General features: G+C 35.7%; 1 protein-coding gene across 1 annotated transcript; it reads left to right on the top strand.

Moving 5' to 3' along the window:
• Window positions 1-257: 257 nt before the first annotated feature.
• On the top strand, window positions 258-22,545 carry LOC132709212 (vomeronasal type-2 receptor 26-like). The gene is made up of 6 exons (XM_060682218.2): window positions 258-598; window positions 2,134-2,311; window positions 14,469-15,326; window positions 16,860-17,087; window positions 17,903-18,029; window positions 21,650-22,545. The coding sequence occupies exons 1-6, from the start codon at window positions 351-353 to the stop codon at window positions 22,543-22,545; spliced, it is 2,535 nt and encodes an 844-aa protein (XP_060538201.2). The 5' UTR covers window positions 258-350.
• Window positions 22,546-22,959: the final 414 nt, after the last annotated feature.

Genomic DNA, 22,959 nt, shown 5'->3' with positions numbered 1-22,959 from the left:
AGCTCCTATATAATTGTCAGTTATGGGCCCTTTGGTTCTGAGCCCATAGATATCATCATTCTATTCCTTACTCAAAATCTCTAAGGAGCTTCACTGAACATCCATCAATTTCTCTTATAATTACCAGCAGAGTCTCAGTAATGAAACTTCTTCTCAAATCCTTAGGGATGTCCAAGGGACAACCCCCCAAAGCAGGTAAAAACTGAAAGGTGCTATTATTTGTGGAACCAGAGGGCTAGAAATGTCACAATCTGAAAAAGAATATATATGCAGACTATTCTAAATAATGAAAGGGTTTTTTTTTTTTTTAATGTTTCATTGTTGCAGAGGGAACTGGTTCATATCTGGTGATGAAAATGTTCTTGAAAAAGATGGTATTCTCCATTGCAATAAAAGCAGTCCTACTGCCAGGGGTTGCATGCCTTATTTCTCATACTTCTCGCAAAGCATGTGCCGTGGGAAAACTTCCATTTGTTAAGCATAAGTATTTTCTGCCAGGAGATTTCACGATAGCTGGGATAATCTCTGAGTTCTACACGATGTCTGATCAAGTGGGTTTCACAAGACATCCATCTGAAGAACTGGTTGATGAGTTCATGTAAAGACTTTCTCTTTTTAGCTGTAGCATGTCTCAAACCAGATATCTTTCTCTAAGAAGATGCCTGGATTGAGTTAATTAGTGGTATTGTTTAAAGAACAAATTATTTCTCCTGGTTTCTTGCTGGTTAGTTCCTTCATTCTTAAGCTAATAGAAATGGATTTCCACTGATAAATTTTACCTGGCAAATAAAATACAAAGTCACATACATATGTACATGTTTAAGGCAGATTTCACTCCAGTGCTTTTGTTCAAATTCTATATTGGGCTTTTCTCATTTTCTTTCTGTGGAATGAATCTTCAGCGCTCTACTATTGAAACACCATTTATAGCTAATTTAACAGTTTAATTTTTCTTCTGAATATTGGGGAACAACGCCACTATGTAGTACTTTTAATTTGCTAGTTCAGCATATATGGAGTACAAATGTAAGGCTTCCCCAATGAAACAGTTACATCTTTTCCTAGGATAAGGGATTCCAGAAAAAGAGTTCCATACATCATTTGTATGGAATATATGAAGAACTGTTGCAGGAATTGGGTATATCTAGTTTAATGAAAAGAAGGACATGTTAGCAATGTTCCAATATAAGAGGTGCTGCCACAAAGAAGAGGGGTCAACCTATTCTCCAAAGCATCTGAATGTAGGACAAGAAGCGATGGAAAGTAATCAAGAAGAGAAGCAACTTAGAACTAAGGAGAACTGTCCTGACAGTGAGAGCAAGTTATCAGTAGAACAATTTGCCTCCAGAAGTTCTGGATGCTCCAGCATTGGAGCTTTTTAAGAAGAGATTGGATAATCATTTGTCTGAAATGGCACAAGGTTTCCTGACTTCCAAAGTTCCTTTCAGCTCTGTTATTCTGTTCGCTGTCAAGTAAGGTTTAAAATACATTTTCTCCCTCTATCCGTAAAAATACCCAAGGCAAAGATTAAACAGGTAAAGATACAAGACTTAGAAGTAAGTCTGAGAATTATAGGTAGATCAAAATGTTAATATTAATGTTCCTTCAAGCAATCAATCGGTTTCCTAGTGAATCATTTTTAGAAATCATAACAGCTGCCTTAAAAAAAATAATGTTTTGTCCAAAACCATTTTCATTTCATTGAAAAATAATATTTTAGAACACTCAGATCTCTATCTCTCTCTCTCTCTCTCAATATGTATGTATGTATGTATGTATGTATGTATGTACAGTATGTATGTATTTATGTGGTTATGCAATTTATACATTATTCCTATCATTCAATCCATTTGTGGGAATAGGAAAAAAAATGTGCTAATGTATTTACATGATTTTTTCTTTCCATGGTACTATGCCATCTCTTTTTTTCTTCTTAGCATTTAGCAGAATTGTAAATAAAGTATACATAATGCCATATTCTTTAAGAGAAGAAATATGATTTGTAATGTATCTGTGTAGATTTTTTCTACAGAACTACCAACATATCCTGGCCTTGGTCTTTGCAGTAAAGGAGATCAATGAAAACAATCACATTTTATTAAACATGACTCTGGGTATGCACCTCTCTAACAGTTATTTCATGGCAAGATGGACCTACTTGGCTTCAATGGAGCTCCTCTCAACACGGGGCAGATTCATCCCCAATTATAAGTGTGATACTAAGGACTGGGCAATATCTGTTATTGCAGGACCTAACTCTCACATCTGTCCCTTCATGGCAAACGTTTTGAATGTCTACAAGATGCCCCAGGTAAGATTTGCTCTTCAAATGCCTAGTTAGTTAGAAGAATGTCTGGAATGATGGTATTGAATGCTGAATTAAAGTCTACAAAGAGGACCCCCTGAAAATTGCAGGGGGTCTAACCGTGGATCCGTGATGGTTTTCAAGTGGGACAGCACTAGCCTTTCAAAGGTTTTCATAACTACAGATGTTAGAGCATCTGGTCTGTAGCTGTTCAGTTCCTTGGTGGTGGGCTTCTTCGGCAAATTAAATTAATTTTTTTTTTATTGAAAAAGTTTTCAAATACAAATTTTTCCGCCCTTTTTCCCCCCCCCCTCCCCCTCCCCCTCCCTAACCCCCCCTCCCCACCCATCCCCCCCTGTGACTTCTTCGTAACAAAAAAAACCCTAATTCATAACAGATTACTTACTCCCTCCTCAAAATACTGACCTTTACTTACTAAAAATATTATAAATATTATAACATCCCCCTTTATCCATACTTTTCAGAAAAGAAGAAGAAGAAAAAAAACATTATACTATAACTATTGTAAAATAACTTCTAATTTAACATAATAATGTTTTATATCTATATATTATAACAACAATTCAAAACCACCTTCCACTTTAAAACTATACGATAAGTCCTACTTTAATATTTAATCTTCTATATATATTACTATAACATTTCAAAGCGGCCTCCCCATAAAATCTAATTTAACATTTATTCCACTCTATCCATTTCCTCCACTCCCCTAAATGTATCACTTAAAAATCCCTTTTCTTAAACTAATCAGTCTGTAGCTAGCTTATTCACCCACTGTCCTGCAAATTTACCGTACACAACAATTCTTAATATCTTTAATTCACTGCCCACACTACTTAAATATATATATATATATATTCCATTATATCTAAAAAAAAAAAAAAGACAATAACTTTAATTTTATAGTCCATATAATATCTTCTTTGAGGTCTTTCCACTGGATTGTTAAAACCAACATCCATAATAGGGTAACATAGCTTGCTGATGCAACAGTTTATTCAAGATCTTCAATCATATCTGCCCCCATCAGTAGTAAATATCTTCTTATATGTATAAAAGTAAAAACAACCACCCGAGTGACATTATGATTATATTCCATATAATAATAATTGTGGGTTTCATCAGGATTATTGATTTCCATCATCGTAGTGGGTAACAACCGGATCTTCTGCATGCCCCAGCATGATTCTCTTGCCTTATGATTCAAGATAATTATAATATATTTATCAACACAAAAAGAAATTTCAAAGTAGATAATTCAAATCCATCAGTTTGAGGCTCTTTCCACGTCCCAAAATTACGGCAATGCAGAGATCTGCCACTATCCTCAGGATAATATTGACCAATATGTCGCCTCCTCTATGTTTTCACATAATCATTCATATTTTAAAGTCACTGGCTTCACTGTTGCTTGGGTTAAAAATTTCTATTTTTGTACAACCTATTTCTTTTTTTGTTTTCTTTTTGTGGGTTTGACTTCCATCCTGGTTTCCTTTCTACAGATTGTGTGTCAACTGGTCGGTTTTCATTCTGCTTTGTAGATTGGTCTTGTTGATTTTGTTTTTGTGTCTCATGTTTCTTTTTTATCCCTTGTATATCCTCTAATTGGTTTCCATGCTTGTCCTTGCCTTGATAAGTCATCACATTAAAATCAGATGGCACTTCTCTCAAATTTGTAGATAATCCAGCTGGGGTATCCGATAAATCCAAAGGCAATTTATCTGGTACAGTCTCTGTAATTCGATATTTTCCCTTTATTTCCAGCTCCTTCTGCTTATCCTGTATTATACCTGAAGATGTTAAATTCATGTTCAACCTATTTTGATAAAATTCTTCCGCTCTTTCAATAGTATTTAACTGATATCTTTCTCCTTGATGTCTCAGTATAATACCAACTGGGGCATTCCACCTATATGGGATATTTCTCTTTTTTAACTCAGACACCAGAAAACCAAATTTCTTCCTTTCTGTTAATATCTTAGGTGGGAGTTCCTTGTAGATCCATATCTTTCTTCCATACAATTGCAAATTGGAATTGAAGGAATTTTGCACAATATTATTCCTAATTTCCTTGTCCGTAAAATAAATCACCACATCTCTAGGCAGTTGCCTTTGCTTAGCAATCCAGGAATTTATTCTGAAAACTCTGTCAATCCTACTAAACACTTCATCAGGTTGAACCTTTAGAATCCCAGCTAGAAATTCAGAAGATATTTTCCTTAAATCATCTCTATTATTTTCCTGCAAACCTCGCAGTCTTATCGCATATTCTGTAAAATTATATTGTACCATTAGAACCTCTTGTTCAATCCTCTGTTGCAGATTTTCTACATTACCAGACTTTTGGTCAGCATCCATTTTAGGTTTTTCTTCTGAGCTATTATCCTGAGTGTTTATCAAATCATTTTCAATTTTTTGAATTCTATTGTCCAATTTATCTTGAATTTCATCCATTTTAGACTCTAGTAAATTAGTATTTGTATCCAACTGTATCATAAATTCTGAAAATCCATTAACCACTTTTAAAATTTTTCGCTCCAAAAAATCAAACTTAGATTTTACCAATTCTTTAATTTCCTGCTTAAATTTTTCAAGATGCTGATTCACAATCTCATCCCTTCTTTCAATCTCCTCTAAGAGAAATTCTATTATATTAAAATCAGGTTTCTGAGACTGAAGAGTTAAAACTTGTTCCTTTAAATTGTTGGTGGGGGAATCCCCCCCCCTACTTGTTTATCTGACTTTGTAAATCTCAGTGCCATGTTTCCGCCCAGGCAGGCTTTGTTAAAAAGAAAAGAAAAAAAAAACAAGAGAAAAAACTTCTTTCCAATCAACAACAATATCAAGTCTTCAGGAAAAAAAAGAAAAGAAAAACACAGGAGCGAAGTTTTGTCTACAAATGTAACCAGTGGTATTTATTCCGCTACATTGTAATAATAGAAAACGGAAGGACTTTTCCTTTCTGCCTCTTCTCCAGCTGCTGCAAGCGCCATTTTAAAAGGCTTTTCCCCCCCCCTTTCCTTTCGTCTTTTCTCTTAAGTAATTTTTTTAAAAGATAAGTAAAATACTTGCGGTTCAGTATTACAGATCCAGCTCACATTTTCTTTGAGTAATCTGTTAGATTCACAGGCTTGCTCTTGACGCCTGGCTCTGCATTAGCAGAGGTCTCCCAAAGCCCGGAGCAACGGCTGGGGATATGGGGCATCTCATCCGCTCCGTCCCAAAAGAAAAAGAAAAACTTTTGGGACTCTGCAGAGAGTTCTACCCACCCCTGCCGGCTCTATCTCCGTTTCCTCATGGAAACGGAGTTTTTTCGAGCCGCCGTTCCGTTGTGAAGGCGGCTCTGACAGGCAGTGGAAGCTGACGATCCCAAAGGAATGTCTGGCAGCGGCCAGCAGCAAACAGGAAGTCGGCAAATTAAATTAATTAAGTGTATTTATAAGTTAAGGAATCATAGCATTTTAATTAGTTTGGATTCAGATTCAGTAGTAAATCGAGTATAGTACCTAAACATAACTATGTCATATGGTCACCATTACATTATTAATTACGTTGATGATTTGTGTTGTTCTTTTAAATGTAACTTTGTAGGTGAAACCGGTAGGAGGGAAATGCTTTCAGACTTGCAAGACTGTGGTTTCACAGTATGAATTACCTCAAATGATTGACATCAATCTTGCCCACCTAAAAGTGCTTTCCCCCTCAGCTGTTTTCATACTGCAATGAATTAAGGAGAGTCAATTCAGAGATGGTTATAACATTTCCGGAATGAGATGGTTATAACAATCTTAATTTTTTTAAAGTCTATTATATGATAAAATATATAATAGATATTTTTGATATCAAGAAAGGTAAAGAAAAAGAAAGATAAAGTCAAGAAAATCAAGAAAGAAAAGGAAAAAGAAAAGAAACAAAGATGTAGAAAGAAAAATAAAAACCAGTGGTTTCTGATTTTTTTTAAATTTTATTTTTATAAATTTTCATTCATAAACATTTTTGAAATCCAGTGCATTGTCAGAGTATCATCTACAAATAGAACAAAGCCAAAGAAAGTTGGTAGTAAACATTAGCACACAAACTAATAGCAATAGTAATCATATAATAGCAGTAATAATAATATAACCAAAAAGTTTAAACTAGGTTTCTTCTTACATTAGCTGATTTACATTTTTATCAATTATTATGATTATAGTTATATACCTCTTTATTTTCAATATTGATAATATTAACATTCATAATCTTACTTTCTCTAATTTCTACCTCTTTTCTCTATCCATTCATAAAATTTATTCCATATCCGATAATATTCTGAATGTTCTTTATCTTTAATTTTTAAAGTTAGTCTGTCCATTTCAGCACAGTCCCAAATTTTTCTAATTACATCCTCGTCCGATGGGATGTTCATATTTTTCCAGTATTTAGCATATGTGATCCTTGCTGCTGTCAGTATATGTAACACTAAATTTGTGGTCACTTTATCATAGCCCTCTGATAGTATACCTAAGAGGCATGTTTATTTTATTTTTATTTTATTTTTCAATTTATATACCGCCCTTCTCACTGAGGACTCAGGGCGGTGCACAGCCAGAATTAAAAACATGAAATACAAATATTAAAAACAGTTAAAATATATATAAATTTGGCCCAAAAATTTAAAAATCACAAACCAATTAAAACATTTAAAAAATTTAAAAATTTCTTCCTAAGCCAGCCCGGCTTGCTGGAAAAAGTGGGTTTTAAGGGCGCGGCGGGAAGGCACTGAGGTCTTGGATTCTCTGTTTCTGGTTTAAACTCAATATTTTGTTCAGTTATCATTCCAGCCACTTATGTATGTTCTCCCAATATTTTCTTGCTTTACTGCATGTCCACCACATATGGTAATAGGTACCTGGGGTCTGGTTGCATTTCCAGAATTTGGTGGATAGTTTACTAAACATTTTCACCAATCTCGCAGGTGGTAAATGCCACCTGTAAAACATTTTGTATAGGTTTTCTTTGTATGCCGAGGCCATAGTCAATTTGTAAATTCTGTCCCAAAGTTTTTGCTATTTCTCTAATTCTATATTATAACCGAAATTTTTCATCCAGGCAATCATCGTTTCTTTACCTATTTCTTCCTCCATTTTATAGTTCAGTAAATAATTATATATTTTTTAAATCAGTTTTTCATCCGTCCCCATTAAAATTTTGTCAAATGCAGTTCCGGCAGTGACGTCATCACGAATGGGTGAGGAAACGGAGGCTCCGTCTCTGAAACCCAAATTTCCTCATTAATTGCTCTTTAGGGGCATTCCCGAACTTGGAGGGATCGGGAAATTAAAGAGGAATTCGCGAAGCCCCCTGGTGTTGCGCTGTCATCAGGGAGGTCGAGCGATCAACCTCTTAAATTGGTGGAGAAGAAGTCGGCCTTATCGGCGGACAGGAGGGATGGCGCCCGCCTAGATCGAAGCAAAAAGTGGAAGCAAATCGAGTGACTGTCAGATAGATCACCTACAACAGAGACGGCATATGGGACGCGCGAGCGAATCAGAGAAAGACAAGTGAGTTACAACAGCGGCGATACAAGAGCAGAAGGAAAAAAGGGGGAATAATTATAGCGCGGAAGAGAGAATCCCATAGAATGACTAAGCAAATATAAGAAAAGGAGAAATAGCGCTTGAAGCGGTCTGACTGCGGACCTTTACAGCCGATCAAAGGGAGCAGCCTGTGGACTTTGTGGATATAGAGACAAGCTGTTTGATCTTGGGAATTATAACTGATCCAAACCCCAAACATTGGAAACCGAATACAGAGACTGAAATACCGGACTAAGTGGTGAATTTCACGGATACAGAAGATCTGTCGGGATTTCGAACTCTGGATTTACAAATAACTTTGGATAATAAGAACTCAAGTTTAAAAAAAAAGATTTGAAAATTGAATGCAGAGATCCGATGACTGGGAGAAGAAATTAAAAAAAAAAAAGACTGAGACAACACAGATTGCGTTTTTCATGATTGTGAAAGAACAGACTGAGAGAGGTAAAGCAAGAAGACAATAAGGACTAAAGAAAATAAAAATCAAGTGAATTATTAATTTTGAACTGTTTAATTAGTTAATAAGTTTAATATTTGAAAGAAATATATAAGCTGACAATATTTTTATAGCTATAAATTGTATTGTGGAACTGTAGTTAGATAAGGAATTATTGTTAAAGCGAAAGACTGATTTTTATATATCTCTGAGATAGACTGATTGAAAAAAGGGGGTAACTGAAAAGATTGCTAATTAGAAAATTAAGAAAATTAAATTAAAATCCTGATTGATAAGTAAATAGATTTATACTGTGAACAAGAATTAATTGCTTAATTGGGATAACTGGCAATATAATATAATATAACTATATATAAGTTGTGTGGTGTATAAGTAGTATTTGGAGGGGAAAAGAGATATTAAGGAATAACTTAATAATTGATGTTAAGGTTGGAAAGCTTTACACGAATATTAAAAATGTCTACAACATCCACCATAACAAAGACAGGGAAAAAACCTACAACTAGTACGTTAGTAATGACTCCTTCCCCCTCACAACAAAAAACAATAGATAGCATGATGGGGAAAGAAAAAGAAAAAGAAAAACTGGAAATGGCACCTAATGTAATACAAGATATGTTTCAAAAGATCCAGGAAACACTGCTTCAAACACAAGAAAAAATAGCTGAAAATCAGGAAGAAATGAGAACGTTCCATGCAGAGATCAGAAATGAATTAGGAGAAGTTAAGGAAGATATTAAGACCATGAAAGATAAAATTGGGGGCATTCAAAATTCTATAGCAGAAAATGAACAGAGAATTAGGAAAACGGAAACAAAAATAGATCACGTGGAATTAAAAGTAGAAGCAATGGAACAAAAAACCCTACAACTAAACAAAGAAATGTCAGATTCCTTGGCCATGCTCGAAATGGAAAAGGCCTCATACTTCTTGCGTTTTCAAAATGTCCCAGAAGAAAAAAATGAGGACTTAGAAGGAAAGATGGTGGAGATTATTGCAGGAATGATACAAAAAGAGCCAGAAGAAATAAAAGGACAATTGGAAGAAACTTATCGTGTACAAACAAATTATATAAGAAGACACAGATTGGCGAGAGAAGTCCATGTTAAATTTTTAAAAAAATCAATCCGAGATGAAGCCTATAAGAAATCTAGAGAAGAAACGGTGATCTATAATGGAAAAGAAATTATAATCTTAAAACAGATACCCCGAAGAGTAAGAAATCTACGACAACAATATCAGTTTTTAACACAACTACTGATCAAATACAAGATAATGTATAGATGGTTGCCAATAGAGGGGATCTTAATTACGTGGGAAGACAAAAGATATAAAATAGATACTCTAGAAAAGGCAAGAGAATTTCATAACACACATTTTAGACTAGAAGTAGAACAGGAAAGTAGGGAGGAAACAGATAGTAAAAGTCAAGAAGAAGAACCAATAGAAACAAAGGAAGAAAAAGAAATAAGACAGAGGCAAGAAAAAGAGAGAGAACAGAGAGAAGGTGCAAAACCTAGAGAACGGATGGAAACAAGAAACACCAAAAAACAGATATAATAGGCAATGGATGAACAGATCAAACTCTTTTCGGTAAACATTAATGGCTTAAATGCCCCAAAGAAAAGGAATCAAATTTTCACAAAATTACGAAAATTAGAAGCAGATGTAATATGTCTGCAAGAAGTACACATTCAAAAAGATTATCAAAAAATCCTAGAAAACCCCAAATTAGGAAAATTATATTTATCTCTGGCCCCAAAAAAGAAAAAAGGAGTAGTGATTTACGTAAAAGAAAAAATACAATCTAAACTAGTTTATACCGATGAGCAAGGTAGAGTGGTGATGGTTGAATTAGAAATAGGAAAAAGGAAAATGTTAATTGTAGGGATTTATGCACCTAACCAAAAACTACAGGTTTTTTTTAAAGACCTACATATAAAATTAGCAGAATTAGAATATGATGATATTTGTGTAATAGGGGATTATAATGCAATAGTAAATGCAAAGAAAGACTACAAAACTGGGGAAAAAAACAAAAGAAAAAAGAAATACTTCCAAAAGAATTCTTTACTATGGCTGAAGAACTAAACTTGGCAGACGTATGGAGGGAAACACATGAAGAAGAGGCCCAATACACCTTTTACTCCCATCCGCATAACTCCTGGTCAAGATTGGACATGGCATGGATGACCCCAAGTATCAAAACAGAAGTAGAAAAAATTGAGATAGGCACAAACCAATGGGCAGACCACAATCCACTATTCATAAACTGGAAAGGGGAAAGAAGACGTAAGAGATGGACAATGAACCAAAGATTATGTAAAGAAAAAGAATTTAATTTGATGTTAGAAAAGGAAGTAAAAATATTCTTTCAGATAAATAAAATAGAGGAAACCTCTTTACAAAACACATGGGATACTTTAAAAGCCTAGTAATAGCATATACGAGGAAAAAGAATAAAGAGAAGAAAAAACAATTAGAGAAATTAGAGAAAGACCTAAAACAAATAGAACAAAAACTCCAGGAAAAGCCCCAGAACAAAACAATAAGAGAAGAATGGGAAATGATTAAGCATAAATTGAATTTGATAAACCAAATAGAACTAGCCCAAAAAATAAAAATGGCGAAACAAAACTATTTTGAGCACGCAAATAAAACGGGCAGATGGCTAGCCTATAAACTGAAAAAAGAACAGAAAAAAAGAATGATATACCAATTGAAAGATGATAAAGGAGAAATTCAACATAGTAAAGAGGCCAAAAAAGATATTATTAAGAAATTTTATGCGAATCTATATAATCAGGGGAAAATAGAGGAAGATAAAATAAAACAGTACATAGAGAAATCAGGAATGCCAAAAATCACAGAAGAACAAAGAATTACTCTCAATAGGCCAATAACCAAATTAGAACTAGACGAAGTACTGAAAAAGCAAAAAAACAATAAAACACCGGGTCCTGACGGGCTACCGGTAGAAATATATAAAACAATGCAAGAAGTATTGGGAGAGAATATGTTGCGATTATATAATGAAGCTATGGAGAAAGCCAAGATACCAAATTCATGGACAGAAGCCACAATAACAATCATTCCAAAAGAAGACACAGATCTCCAGTTAATACAAAACTATAGACCTATTTCATTATTGAATGCCGATTACAAAATATTTGCAGCAATCTTGGCAGAAAGAATTAAATTAGTATTAAATACATATATACACCCAGACCAAAATGGATTTCTGCCGGGACGTCAAATAAAGAACAACATGAGAATAATACTTAATGCTTTAGAATACTATGAATCACACCCGGAGAAGCAGGCAGTGTTGGTTTTTCTTGACGCCCAAAAGGCCTTCGATAACCAAAATTGGAAATTTATGATTGAACAACTACAAAATATGCAAATTGGGGAAAAATTTGGGAAAATTATAGCAGAAATCTATACCAAGCAATCAGCAAGAATAATTATGAATGATGATATAACAGACAAATTTAATATAACAAAAGGAGTTAGACAAGGCTGTCCACTTTCCCCCTTACTATATATTCTATCATTGGAAACCCTGTTGAAAAAAATTAGAGAAGATCAAGGAATTGAAGGTTTAAGGATTAATAGAGAAGAATACAAAGTTCAAGCCTTTGCTGATGACTTAGTGTTTTTGACAGAAAATCCTATGGAATCTATACCTAATTTGTTTCAAAAAATAGAAGAATTTGGAGAAGTGGCTGGACTAAAAATTAATAAAAATAAATCGAAGCTAATTGTTAAAAACCTTACGGAAATCCAAACAAAAGATTTGATAGATAATATACAAATTCAAACAACAAAAAAAATAAAATATCTAGGAATCTGCTTATCCACAAGAACATCAGCAATTAAAGAAAATAATTATGATAAATTACTAGAACAAACAAAGAAAGATTTAGAAAAATGGGAAAATTTACACATTTCATTCCTAGGAAGAATTTCGGCTATCAAAATGATTATATTACCTAAATTTCTATATTTGTTTCAGGTCACCCCAATTAAAATAGATAAACCGTTTTTTGAAAAGCTGAATAAAATAACATCTAAATTTATTTGGCAAGGGAAAAGGCCACGAATAAAATTTAAACTGCTTCAGGATACAAAAGATAGAGGAGGAGCTGCACTCCCTGACTGGGAGATATACTACCAAGCAGCAGTACTATTGTGGGTCAAAGATTGGATAGAATTAAGGGACTCTAGAACTTTAACAATTGAGGGACAGGAACTTCAAACTGGCTGGCACTCCTTTATGTGGGATGAGAAATACAAAACACATTCATATATGTGTTTAAAACACATACAATAAGGAACTCACTATTACAAATTTGGCTTAAAATTAAAAAACAACATTATATGAAGATACCAAATTGGCTAGCACCGGCGGAATCAATTAGACACCCAAATTTAACAGATAAGACAAAAATAATTAGATATAAAGATATAATTGACTATCAAGGCAAACTAAAGACAAAACAACAATTGGAGACAGATTTACACAGAGGAATAGACTGGTGGACTTACACTCAAATACAATCTAAATATAGAGAGCATATAAAAACATATGAAATTTACAATCAAAAACAAGAAATAGATAAAATTATATTAAATTCAGAAAATAAATTAATTAGTAGAATTTATAAATTTCTCCTACGCTATAAATTGGAAGAAGAGACAGTCAAAGAAACGATGATTAAGTGGGCTCAAAATATCAAACACACAATACCTTTGGAAAAATGGGAAAAGTTCTGGCAGGAAAACCTAAAGTTAACGAAAGCAACGGCGTACAAGGAAAACCAACTGAAAATGTTTTATCGGTGGCATATGTCTCCAACCAGATTGGCAAAAATACAACCTAAAAATAGCCCAATTTGTTGGAAGTGCAAAAAGGCACAAGGGACTTTCTATCATTTATGGTGGACATGCCCGGCAGCAAAGAAATTTTGGTCTAACATCAAAAAATGGTTGGAACAAATAACCAAAACACAGATTGAAAAAGAACCAGAAACATTTTTATTAGGAATATTTAACAAATCATACCCTAAGGATATTAAATATCTTACAATTCACATATTAACTGCTGCAAGAATAATCTACGCAAGAAATTGGAAACAAGAAAAAATACCAAGTGAAACAGAAGTAATAGGGAAAATTTTAGAATGCGCTGAAATGGATAGGTTAACCAAAGAATTACAAGAAAAAGAAGAATCAGACTATTATAAAATATGGAATAGTTGGTATAATTGGTTAAAAATTAGAAACACACGAAAAATATAGGGGATATATTACCGATTGATACATATATATGTAATAAAAATATTATTAGATTACAGAAAGGTGAAGGAATATATTATAAGTAGAATTGTAGAACGTCACTCTGAAAAAATGCTTAAGAAGAAATTATATTCTTTTTGTGTATATGTTGTATAAATGTTCATTGTGTATATGTTACGTATGTCTTTTTTAATATTTATATTCAATAAAAATTATTTAAAAAAAAAATAAATAAAATTTTGTCAAATGCTGTTGGTTCTTTATTTACACCCCATGCTCTAACATGTTTCTCATATCTTGATTGAATCTGGAAATACAGTCCCCAAGCTAGATCTACCCCTTGGTTCTGCAGTTGTTGCCTAGATTTAAGGTTTCTATTTTGTTAATCACAGTAGGGTATACGAAAAAGCTACAACCTCAATCTTTTCTTTACATTTCCAGTTAATTCAAACCATTTCTATAACAAAGTCGATCAAATCATCAAAATCTAAAATCAGTTTAGTTTTTTTTTCCATTTTAAGTGTAAATTCAGAAGTGGTTTTCAGGTGGAAACAAAACTCAGTAAATTGTTTCATTTAATTAAAACTGTCGATTTTGCCATCTCGGTCACAAATTAATGCATTTCTGTCTTTAGCTTTGTGATTATACTACTTCTAAACATCAGATTTTTATGAACAAAATTAGATATCTATTAATGTTTGCATTAATGTTTACAACAAAGACCATGAATTAAGAACAGATTTTTGAAACATAATAAATACATCAATTTGGAAAATCATGTCCCCCCCTTTTTTTTTTCTACATTTAGCTGATATATGGATCTTCTCCTATGAGAAATGACCAGATACAAGCTGCTTTCTTCCATCGCTTTTTCCCAGATGGTGACCAACAGATTGTGGATATTCTCCAGTTGCTGTTGTATTTTAGGTGGACATGGATTGGGCTGATTCTCCAACGTAATGAGAGTGGAGACAGATTCATTCAAAATGCTGTTCCGTTGTTTTCTCAACAAGGTATCTGCTTTGAGTTCATGGCAGAGATGGCCAAGGAAACATTTTCTAATGATATTTCAGCAGCCTTTAAAGATTTTAGCAAAATGTACATTATTATCATGAACAGCACTACCAATGTCATTATCCTATATTGTGAAAACCAAGTTACTATCATTTTCAGAATGTTGCCCTATTATACAGAATTTGAAGATATACCCATCGAGAGAAAAGATAAAGTTTGGATAATGCCAGCCCAGATGGAGTTTACATCCGTTCCTTTTCAAAAAACGAGGGGTATAGACTTTTTCCATGGTGTTATAAGTTTTGAAGTTTCTTCCAAGGAGATTTCTGGATTTAATAAATTCCTTCAGATGAGAAACCCAACATCAGAAGCGGAAGACCATTTAATGAGAGTGTTCTGGGAAGAGGCTTTTGAATGCTTTTTTCCTAAAGATAAGTTAGATGAAAAAAACATTGGAATGCTGTGCACTGGAGAAGAGAAATTGGACAAACTACCTAAGTCTGTGTTTGACACAACCATGACTGGACAGAGTTACAGCATCTACAATGCAGTTTATGCTGTGGCACATGCTTTACAAGCCATGTTTTCCCCCAAACACAGAACAAGAGGAAAAGTTGGGAGAGAAATGTTTTTGACTCAAAAGGCATGGCAGGTGAGAAGAGGTTGAATTAACAGTTCCCATTGCTCTTCTCTAATGCAGTGCTCTGTCCTACTCCCATGTATACACACACACACACACACACACATACATATATACATATATGTTTTCTTTTCATAGGCATTTATGTGTATTTCTCTTTAGCCAGGTTCTTCCAAACAAATACTGTACCTTTACAGGGAGGATACATGAGATGAAGGTGTGGCTAACTGATGAGGGCTTATAAGTCCGAAATAGATCTATCTTAGTCTCCTTAGTCTCCCAATGGGCAGCAGGGTGCTTGCTGCTGCCTGAAGAAAAAAAGCCTAGAAACTAGTGGATTAGGATTTCACTGAACTAGGGCTGCATAAAAATCTTGGTTTACATAGGAAGAACCTGGCTAAAGAGAAATACATACATATATACATATATGTATATATGTATGTATATACATACATATATACATATATGACGTATGCTGATTAGCCTGTAACTCTGTGTTGTGATTGGAGGACAGCAGTTTTTCTTCCTGCTTCCTCATCCTGGCTGTTTGGCTACGTGTTACAGGCCTAGCTTTCTACAGGCCTAGCGTTCTCTATTATGCTCTACCTGCTACAAGCTAGGCCTGTAACACGTAGCAAAACAGTCAGGATGAGGAAGCAGGAAGAAAAACTGCTGTCCTCCAATCAGGACACAGAGTTACAGGCTAACCAGCATACGTCAGCAGCAGCAAACATAGAAAAGCGACAGCTCCGACCCCGCAACACACCCATAGCTTCTAAACTAAACAAGAGCCTGAAGATGACAGGGTTGTGAGCCTGTCGAAATGTTGCTAGAAAGAAAAACTTTTAAAGTACTGGTAGGATTTTAGCTAAGGTTTTAAAGGACCTTGCAGAGTGCTCTGTAAGGATTTTTGGAAAATTTTAAGCTAGGATTTTAACCAGAATTTTAACTAACTTATTTAACATGACGCAGGAAAACACCCGAGATTTTAATTTTTTGCATATACACACCAGCGAAAACTTAAGACACACACACACACACACACACACACACACACACACACACACACACACATATATATATATATATATATATATATATATATATATATATATATATATATATATATATTGATTTCCATTCCTTTATTGCTGGATCTTGTCTAATACTTCTGGTTAAGACTTCTAATGTTAGTATGAATAATAAGTATGAATAATAATGGAGATAGAGGACAGCCTTGTCTCATTCCTTTTTTTATATTGAAATTTTCTGTCCTACTCTTACGAATACACCGGAGTTTTGATTTTAAGTGTGCTGCTACTCTGTTTTCCATAACCTGAAACCCACCTCTGGTCCTAACACCTGTGACAGGGGAGAAACTTGGATGAGGGGTTGAAAAACACTAAGTCTATTAAAGAACACAATTATATTAAATCAATATCCATAACTTAATACCATTGAAATTGATCTCCTTCACCCTTCCCCTCCCTTTCCCTCCCCTTCCCTTCCCCTCTTTTTTAATTACCAATCTTTGCTTCATTTTAGTTACATCACTATTTGGGAACCATGTCATTTAATAACACTGCAGGAGAGAAAATTTCCTTTAATGAAAATGGGGATTTAGACACTGGATTTGACATTATCAACTGGGTCACATTCCCAAACAAGACCTTTGTTAAAGTCAAAGTTGGAAAGATCGACCCAGCAGCTTCTCCAGATAAGCTATTCACCATTTCTGCACAAGACATCACCTGGCCTACCATGTTTAACCAGGTATTTCCTGCTCAGTTTTCAAACTGTGTATTCTTCCCCTTCCCTTCTTGTTTCCAGAATTATTGATTCAAATGGATCTTACCCTTAACGTTGTCAGGCCAAAAACAGCAAAGATGAAGAAATAATGACCAGAGATTTTGAAATACAAAGATTTAAATCTCTGTTTAGCAAAATAATTTACTGATATATCCTCATTAAATCTTTATGGTTTTAGTAGAATTTAATCAAATAGCTGCTGTCTATTCCTGCTGGCATTTCAAGCTTGTCTAATTTAAAAATATATTTGACATGACAGCAGTGTTCCAATATTTGAGGGGCTGCCACAAGGAAGACGGTGTCGACTTATTTTCCAAAGCACCAGAAGGCAAAACTAGAAACAATGGATGGAAACCAACCAAGGACAGAAGCAACCTAGAACTAAGGAGAATTTTTCTAAATGAGAACAATCAATAGCTTGCCTTCAGGGGTTATGGTAGCTCCCTCACTGGAGGCTTTTAAGAAAAGACTGGACATCCATTTGTCTGAAATGGTATAAGGTCTGCAGTTTGAACAGGGGGGTTGATTAGAAGATCTCCAAGATCCCTTCCAACTCTGAGGAGGAGGAGGAGGAGGAGGAGGAGGAGGAGGAGGAGGAGGAGGAGGAGGATAATGGATGGGACATTCTCCAATTTCCCCTTTATGTCCAGATTGACAGGAAGAATAGTTAAACTGTTGTTCTTACTTTGTTACTTTTCCCATCAATTCTTGAAAGACATTGAAATAGAATGTTCTGAAACTTTTGAGTTTCAATAATTCCTGATTTCTCTTCTTGATAGGTTCTACCTCTTTCTGTTTGCAATGACAATTGCTATTCTGGGTCCAGGAAGATGAAAATAGAAGGGAAGCCATTTTGCTGTTATGATTGCCTTCCATGTGCAAAAGGGAAAATTTCAAACCAGATGGGTGAGACCTGTGTTGTGTAAAACTATCCAGTCTTCTTAACTGTGATTCAAAATGCTAATTTTCAAACTTCCTACAACTGACTTCTAATGTGGTGATCGGGCCTATGATATTACTTTTTTGTTGTTGTTAGTTGCAAAGTCGTGTCTGACCCATTGCGACCCCATGGACAACATTCCTCCAGGCCTTCCTATCCTCTGCCATCCTCTGGAGTCCATTTAAGCTCACACCTACTGCTTCAGTGACTCCATCCAGCCACCTCATTCTCTGTCATCCCCTTCTTCTTTTGCCCTCAATCTTTCCCAGCATTAAGCTTTTCTCCAGTGAGTCCTTCCTTCTCATTAGGTGGTCAAAATAGTTTTATCTTCAGGATCTGGCCTTCTAAAGAGCAGTCAGGGTTGATCTCCTCTAGGACTGGCCAGTTTGATCGCTTTGCAGTCCAAGGGACTTGCAGGAGTCTTCTACAGCACCATAGTTCAAAGGCCTCAATTCTTTGGCGCTCAGCCTTTCTTATGGTCCAACTTTCAGAGCCATACATTGCAACTGGGAAGACAATAGCCTTGACTATACATACTTTTGTTGGCAGGGTGATGCCTCTGCTTTTTAGTATGCTATCTAGATTTGCCATAACTTTCCTCCCCAGGAGCAAATGTCTTTTAATTTCTTGGCTGCAGTCCCCATCTGCGGTGATCTTGGAAACCAGGAAAATAAAATCTGTCACTACCTCCATTTCTTCCCCATCTATTTGCCAGGAATTGAGAGGGCCTGATGCCATGATCTTAGTTTTCTTAATATGGAGTTTCAAGCCAACTTTTGCACTCTCTGCCTTCACCCGCATGAAGAGGCTCTTTAGTTCCTTTTTGCTTTCTGCCATAAACTGGTATCACTTGCATATCTGAGGTTGTTGATATTTCTCCTGGCAATCTTAATTCCAACTTTTGATTCATCTATCTCATGATGTGCTCTGCATATAAGTTAAATAGGCAGGGCAACAGTATACAGCCTTGCCAGACTCCTTCCCCAATTTTGAACCAATTAGTGGTTCCATGTCCAGTTCTCACTGTTGCTTCTTGACCTGCATATAGGTTTCTCAAGAGACAAATAATCATAATCATAAGTTTATTTGTCAAGCATATATAAGATAACAGATAAAAGTATAAACATAATTTGAATACATGAAAAGAGATAAGTAAAAAGAAATATTAGGACAGTGACTGTAGGCACGCTGGTGCACTTATGCACGCCCCAATCTCTTTAAGAACTTGGCACAATTTGTTGTGGTCCACACAATCAAAGGCTTTAGCATAGTCAATGAAACAGAAGTAGATGTTTTTCTGGAACTCCCTAGTTTTCTCCTTGATCCAGTGTATGTTGGCAATTTGATCTTTAGTTCCTCTGCCTCTTCAAAAACCTGCCTGTGCTCTGGTAGTTCTCGATCCACATACTGCTGGAGCCTAGCTTGTAGGATTTTAAGCATAACTTTACTAGCATGTGAAATGGGTGCAATGGTGCAATAGTTTGAACATTCTTTGGCATTGCCTTTCTTTGGAATTGGAATCTAAACTGACCTTTTCCAATCCTGTGGCCACTGTTGAGTTTTCCAAATTTGCTGGCAAATTGAGTGTAGCACTTTTACTGCATTATCTTTTAAGGTTTTGAATAGCTCAGCTGTCTCCTCCACTAGCTTTGTTGTTGCTCAGATTTCCTAAGCCCCATTTGACTTCACATTCTAGGATATCTGGCTCGAGGTCAGTGACCACCCCATTGTGTTTATCGGGGATGTTAAGCTCATTCTTGTATAGTTCTTCTGTGTAATTTTGCCCCCTCTTCTTAATCTCTTCTACCTCTGTTAGGTCCCTGCCATTTTGGTCCTTTATCATGCCCATCTTTGCATGAAACGTTCCTTTCATATCTCCAATTTTCTTGAAGAGGTCTCTAGTCCTCTCTATTCTATTGTTTTCTTCTATTTCTTTGCTCTGTTCATTTAAGAAGGCATTCTTATCTCTTCTAGCTGTTCTCTGGAATTCTGCATTCAACTGGGTGTATCTTTCTCTTTCTCCCTTGCCTTTCACTTCCCTTCTTTCCTCGGCTATTTGCAAAGCTTCCTCAGATAACCATTATGCTTTCTTGCCTTTTTTTTCTTTGGGATGGTTTTAGTTGCTACCTCTTGTACAATGTTGCAAACCTCCATTCATAGTTATTCAGGCACTCTGTCTATCAGATCTAATTCCTTAAATCTATTTGTCACCTCTATCGTATATTCATCAGGGATATGATTTAGTTCATACCTGAGTGGCCTAGTGCTTTTCCCTACTTTCTTCAATTTAAGTCTAAATTCTGCAACGAGAAGCTCATGATTTGAGCCATAGTCAGCTCCTGATCTTGTTTTTACTGACTTTATAGAGATTCTCCATCTTTGGCTGCAGGCGCATAGTCAGTCTGATTTCTGTGTTGACCGTCTGGTGATGTCCATGTATTGAGTCGTCTCTTGTGTTGTTGGAAAAGAGTGTTTGCTATTGTATTATCTTGACAAAATTCTATCAGCCTGTGCCCTGCTTCATTTTGTACTCCAAGGCCAAACTTGCCTGTTATTCTGGTTATCTTTTGGCTTCCTACTTTAGCATTCCAATCCCCCATGATGATAAGGACATCATTTTTTGGTGTTAATTCTATAAGGTGTAGGGCTTCATAGAACCGGTCAATTTCATCCTCTTCAGCACCAGTGGTTGGGGCATAGCCTTGGATTACTGTGATATTGAATGGTTTGCCTTGGATTTGAACTGAGATCATTCTATCATTTGGGGGATTGTATCCCAGTATTGCTTTTCCTACTCTTTTATTGATTATGAAGGCTACTCCATTTATTCTGAGTGATTCTTGCCCGCAGTAGTATATCTGATGGTCATCTGAATTAAATTCACCCATTCCTGTCCATCTTAGTTCTCTGATTCCTAAGATGTCAATGTTCAGTCTTGTCATCTCTTGTTTGAGCATATCCAGCTTGCCTTGATTGATGGATCTTACATTCCAGGTTCTAATGGAGAGAAAATCTTTACAGCATCTGACTTTCTTTTCACCACCAGATGCGTCCACAGCTGAGCGTCCTTTCGGCTTTGGCCTATTCGCCTCATTCTTTCTGGTGCTCCTATATTTAGCCCTCTGCTCTTCCCCAGTAGTATATTGGACACCTTCCAACCTGAGCGGTTCATCTTCTGGCATCATTTCTTTTTTTCCTTTTGGTACTGTCCATGGGGTTTTCATGGCAAAAGATACTGGAGTGGGTTGCCATTTCCTTCTCCAGTGGATCACATTTTGTCAGAACTCTCTGCTATGACCTGTCCGTCTTGGGTGTCCCTGCATGGCATAGCTCATAGCTTCATTGAGCTACACAAGCCACAACAAGGCCATAATCAATGAAGGGGATGATATTACTTTATAAATACTAAAAATGAAAGGGTTACCACAAACAATATGTAAGCAACAGAACATCTCCATATTTACAGCATCACACTAAATATAAATAGCCATTAATTAATTAGTAAAAAATTAAACCCAATAATTAACTCTCAGTCCTGCTACCTGATCTTTTCTAGAAATTGACCATGATGTTTTGTTTTTTGCAGATGCAGTTGACTGCTTTCAATGTTCAGAAGACCAATATCCAAACAAGGCTCAAAACCTTTGTATTCTAAAAACAACCACCTTCCTGTCTTACAATGAGCCACTGGGAATCACCTTGGCCAGTGTTAGTCTCTTCCTTTCTTTCATCACAGCTTTGGTGCTGAGGATCTTCATTAAACAGCGGGACACCCCCATTGTCAAAGCCAACAACAGGAGCCTCACCTACATTCTTCTCATTGTTCTCCTGCTCTCATTCCTTTGCAGTTTACTCTTCATTGGGCAACCTGACCAAGCAAAATGTTTCATGCGACAAGCTGCTTTTGGCATCATATTCTCAGTAGCCCTTTCTTGCATATTAGGGAAAACAATCCTTGTTGTTCTTGCTTTCATGGCCACCAGGCCAGCTTCCAAAATGAGGAAATGGGTGGGGAATAGGCTGGCTTTTTCTATTGTCCTATTTTGCTCCCTGGCACAATTTACTATTTGTACAGTGTGGCTGACAATTTCTCCCCCATTCCCAGATTCTGACATGCACTCTATAGCTGAAGAAATTGTCCTACAATGTAATGAAGGTTCAACCACAATGTTTTATACAGTGCTTGGCTTTCTGGGGTTCTTGACTGCTGTCAGTTTCACTGTGGCCTTCCTAGCTAGGAAGTTACCAGATAGCTTTAATGAAGCCAAATTTATCACCTTCAGCATGTTGGTCTTTTGTAGTGTCTGGATATCATTTGTTCCAACTTATTTGAGTACCAAGGGGAAATACATGGTGGCTGTGGAGATCTTCTCCATTTTAGCTTCAGCAGCTGGACTACTGGGCTGCATCTTTTCCCCCAAATGCTATATCATTATTATGAGACCTGATTTGAATACAAAGGGACAGTTAATTAAAAAATAATGCTGAATATGAAGTTAAATTTGCTCATTGATTCCATGCAGCCTTCCCTCCTTCTCTAACCAAATAATACAAAATAACATTAATGAGGACCTTTATTTTCTCCAACCTGAATTCTCTGCATTTGGTCTTTAAGATACTACCTAGCCTTCCCTGATCACTTTAATGACTGCTATTATCTCTTATGGCAGCCTTTTTCTACTAAGCCATGCCTTCTCAAAGTATCTATAGCACAGCCAAATTCAATTTTCTTTGATTCTCATAATGTACCTTCTCCTGCATACCCAGTTACCCTTGTTTTCTTTTCCCAACCACATACATTTCTTGGATCCAAGTTAACATTAGTCAAAGTAAATATATTCTAATTCCCAAAGATCTGAATAATTTATAGAGATTGGCTCAATTAAGCTTTGCTCC

The sequence above is a fragment of the Pantherophis guttatus genome, chromosome 4 (assembly GCF_059756535.1).
Source record: "Pantherophis guttatus breed Tessera chromosome 4, ASM5975653v1, whole genome shotgun sequence".
In the NCBI taxonomy this organism is placed as follows: Eukaryota; Metazoa; Chordata; class Lepidosauria; order Squamata; family Colubridae; genus Pantherophis; species Pantherophis guttatus.
Note: the sequence above shows the minus strand (reverse complement) of the source record. Positions and strands in the feature narration are given on the sequence as shown.

Excerpts from the sequence above, each read along its gene's own strand:
- LOC132709212 (XM_060682218.2), top strand. The coding sequence starts at position 351 with ATGAAAATGTTCTTGAAAAAGATGGTATTCTCCATTGCAATAAAAGCA. Across the intron at positions 599-2,133 it reads GAACTGGTTGATGAGTTCAT|TTATTTCATGGCAAGATGGA; the intron begins GTAAAGACTTTC and ends CCTCTCTAACAG. Across the intron at positions 18,030-21,649 it reads GAAAATTTCAAACCAGATGG|ATGCAGTTGACTGCTTTCAA; the intron begins GTGAGACCTGTG and ends TGTTTTTTGCAG.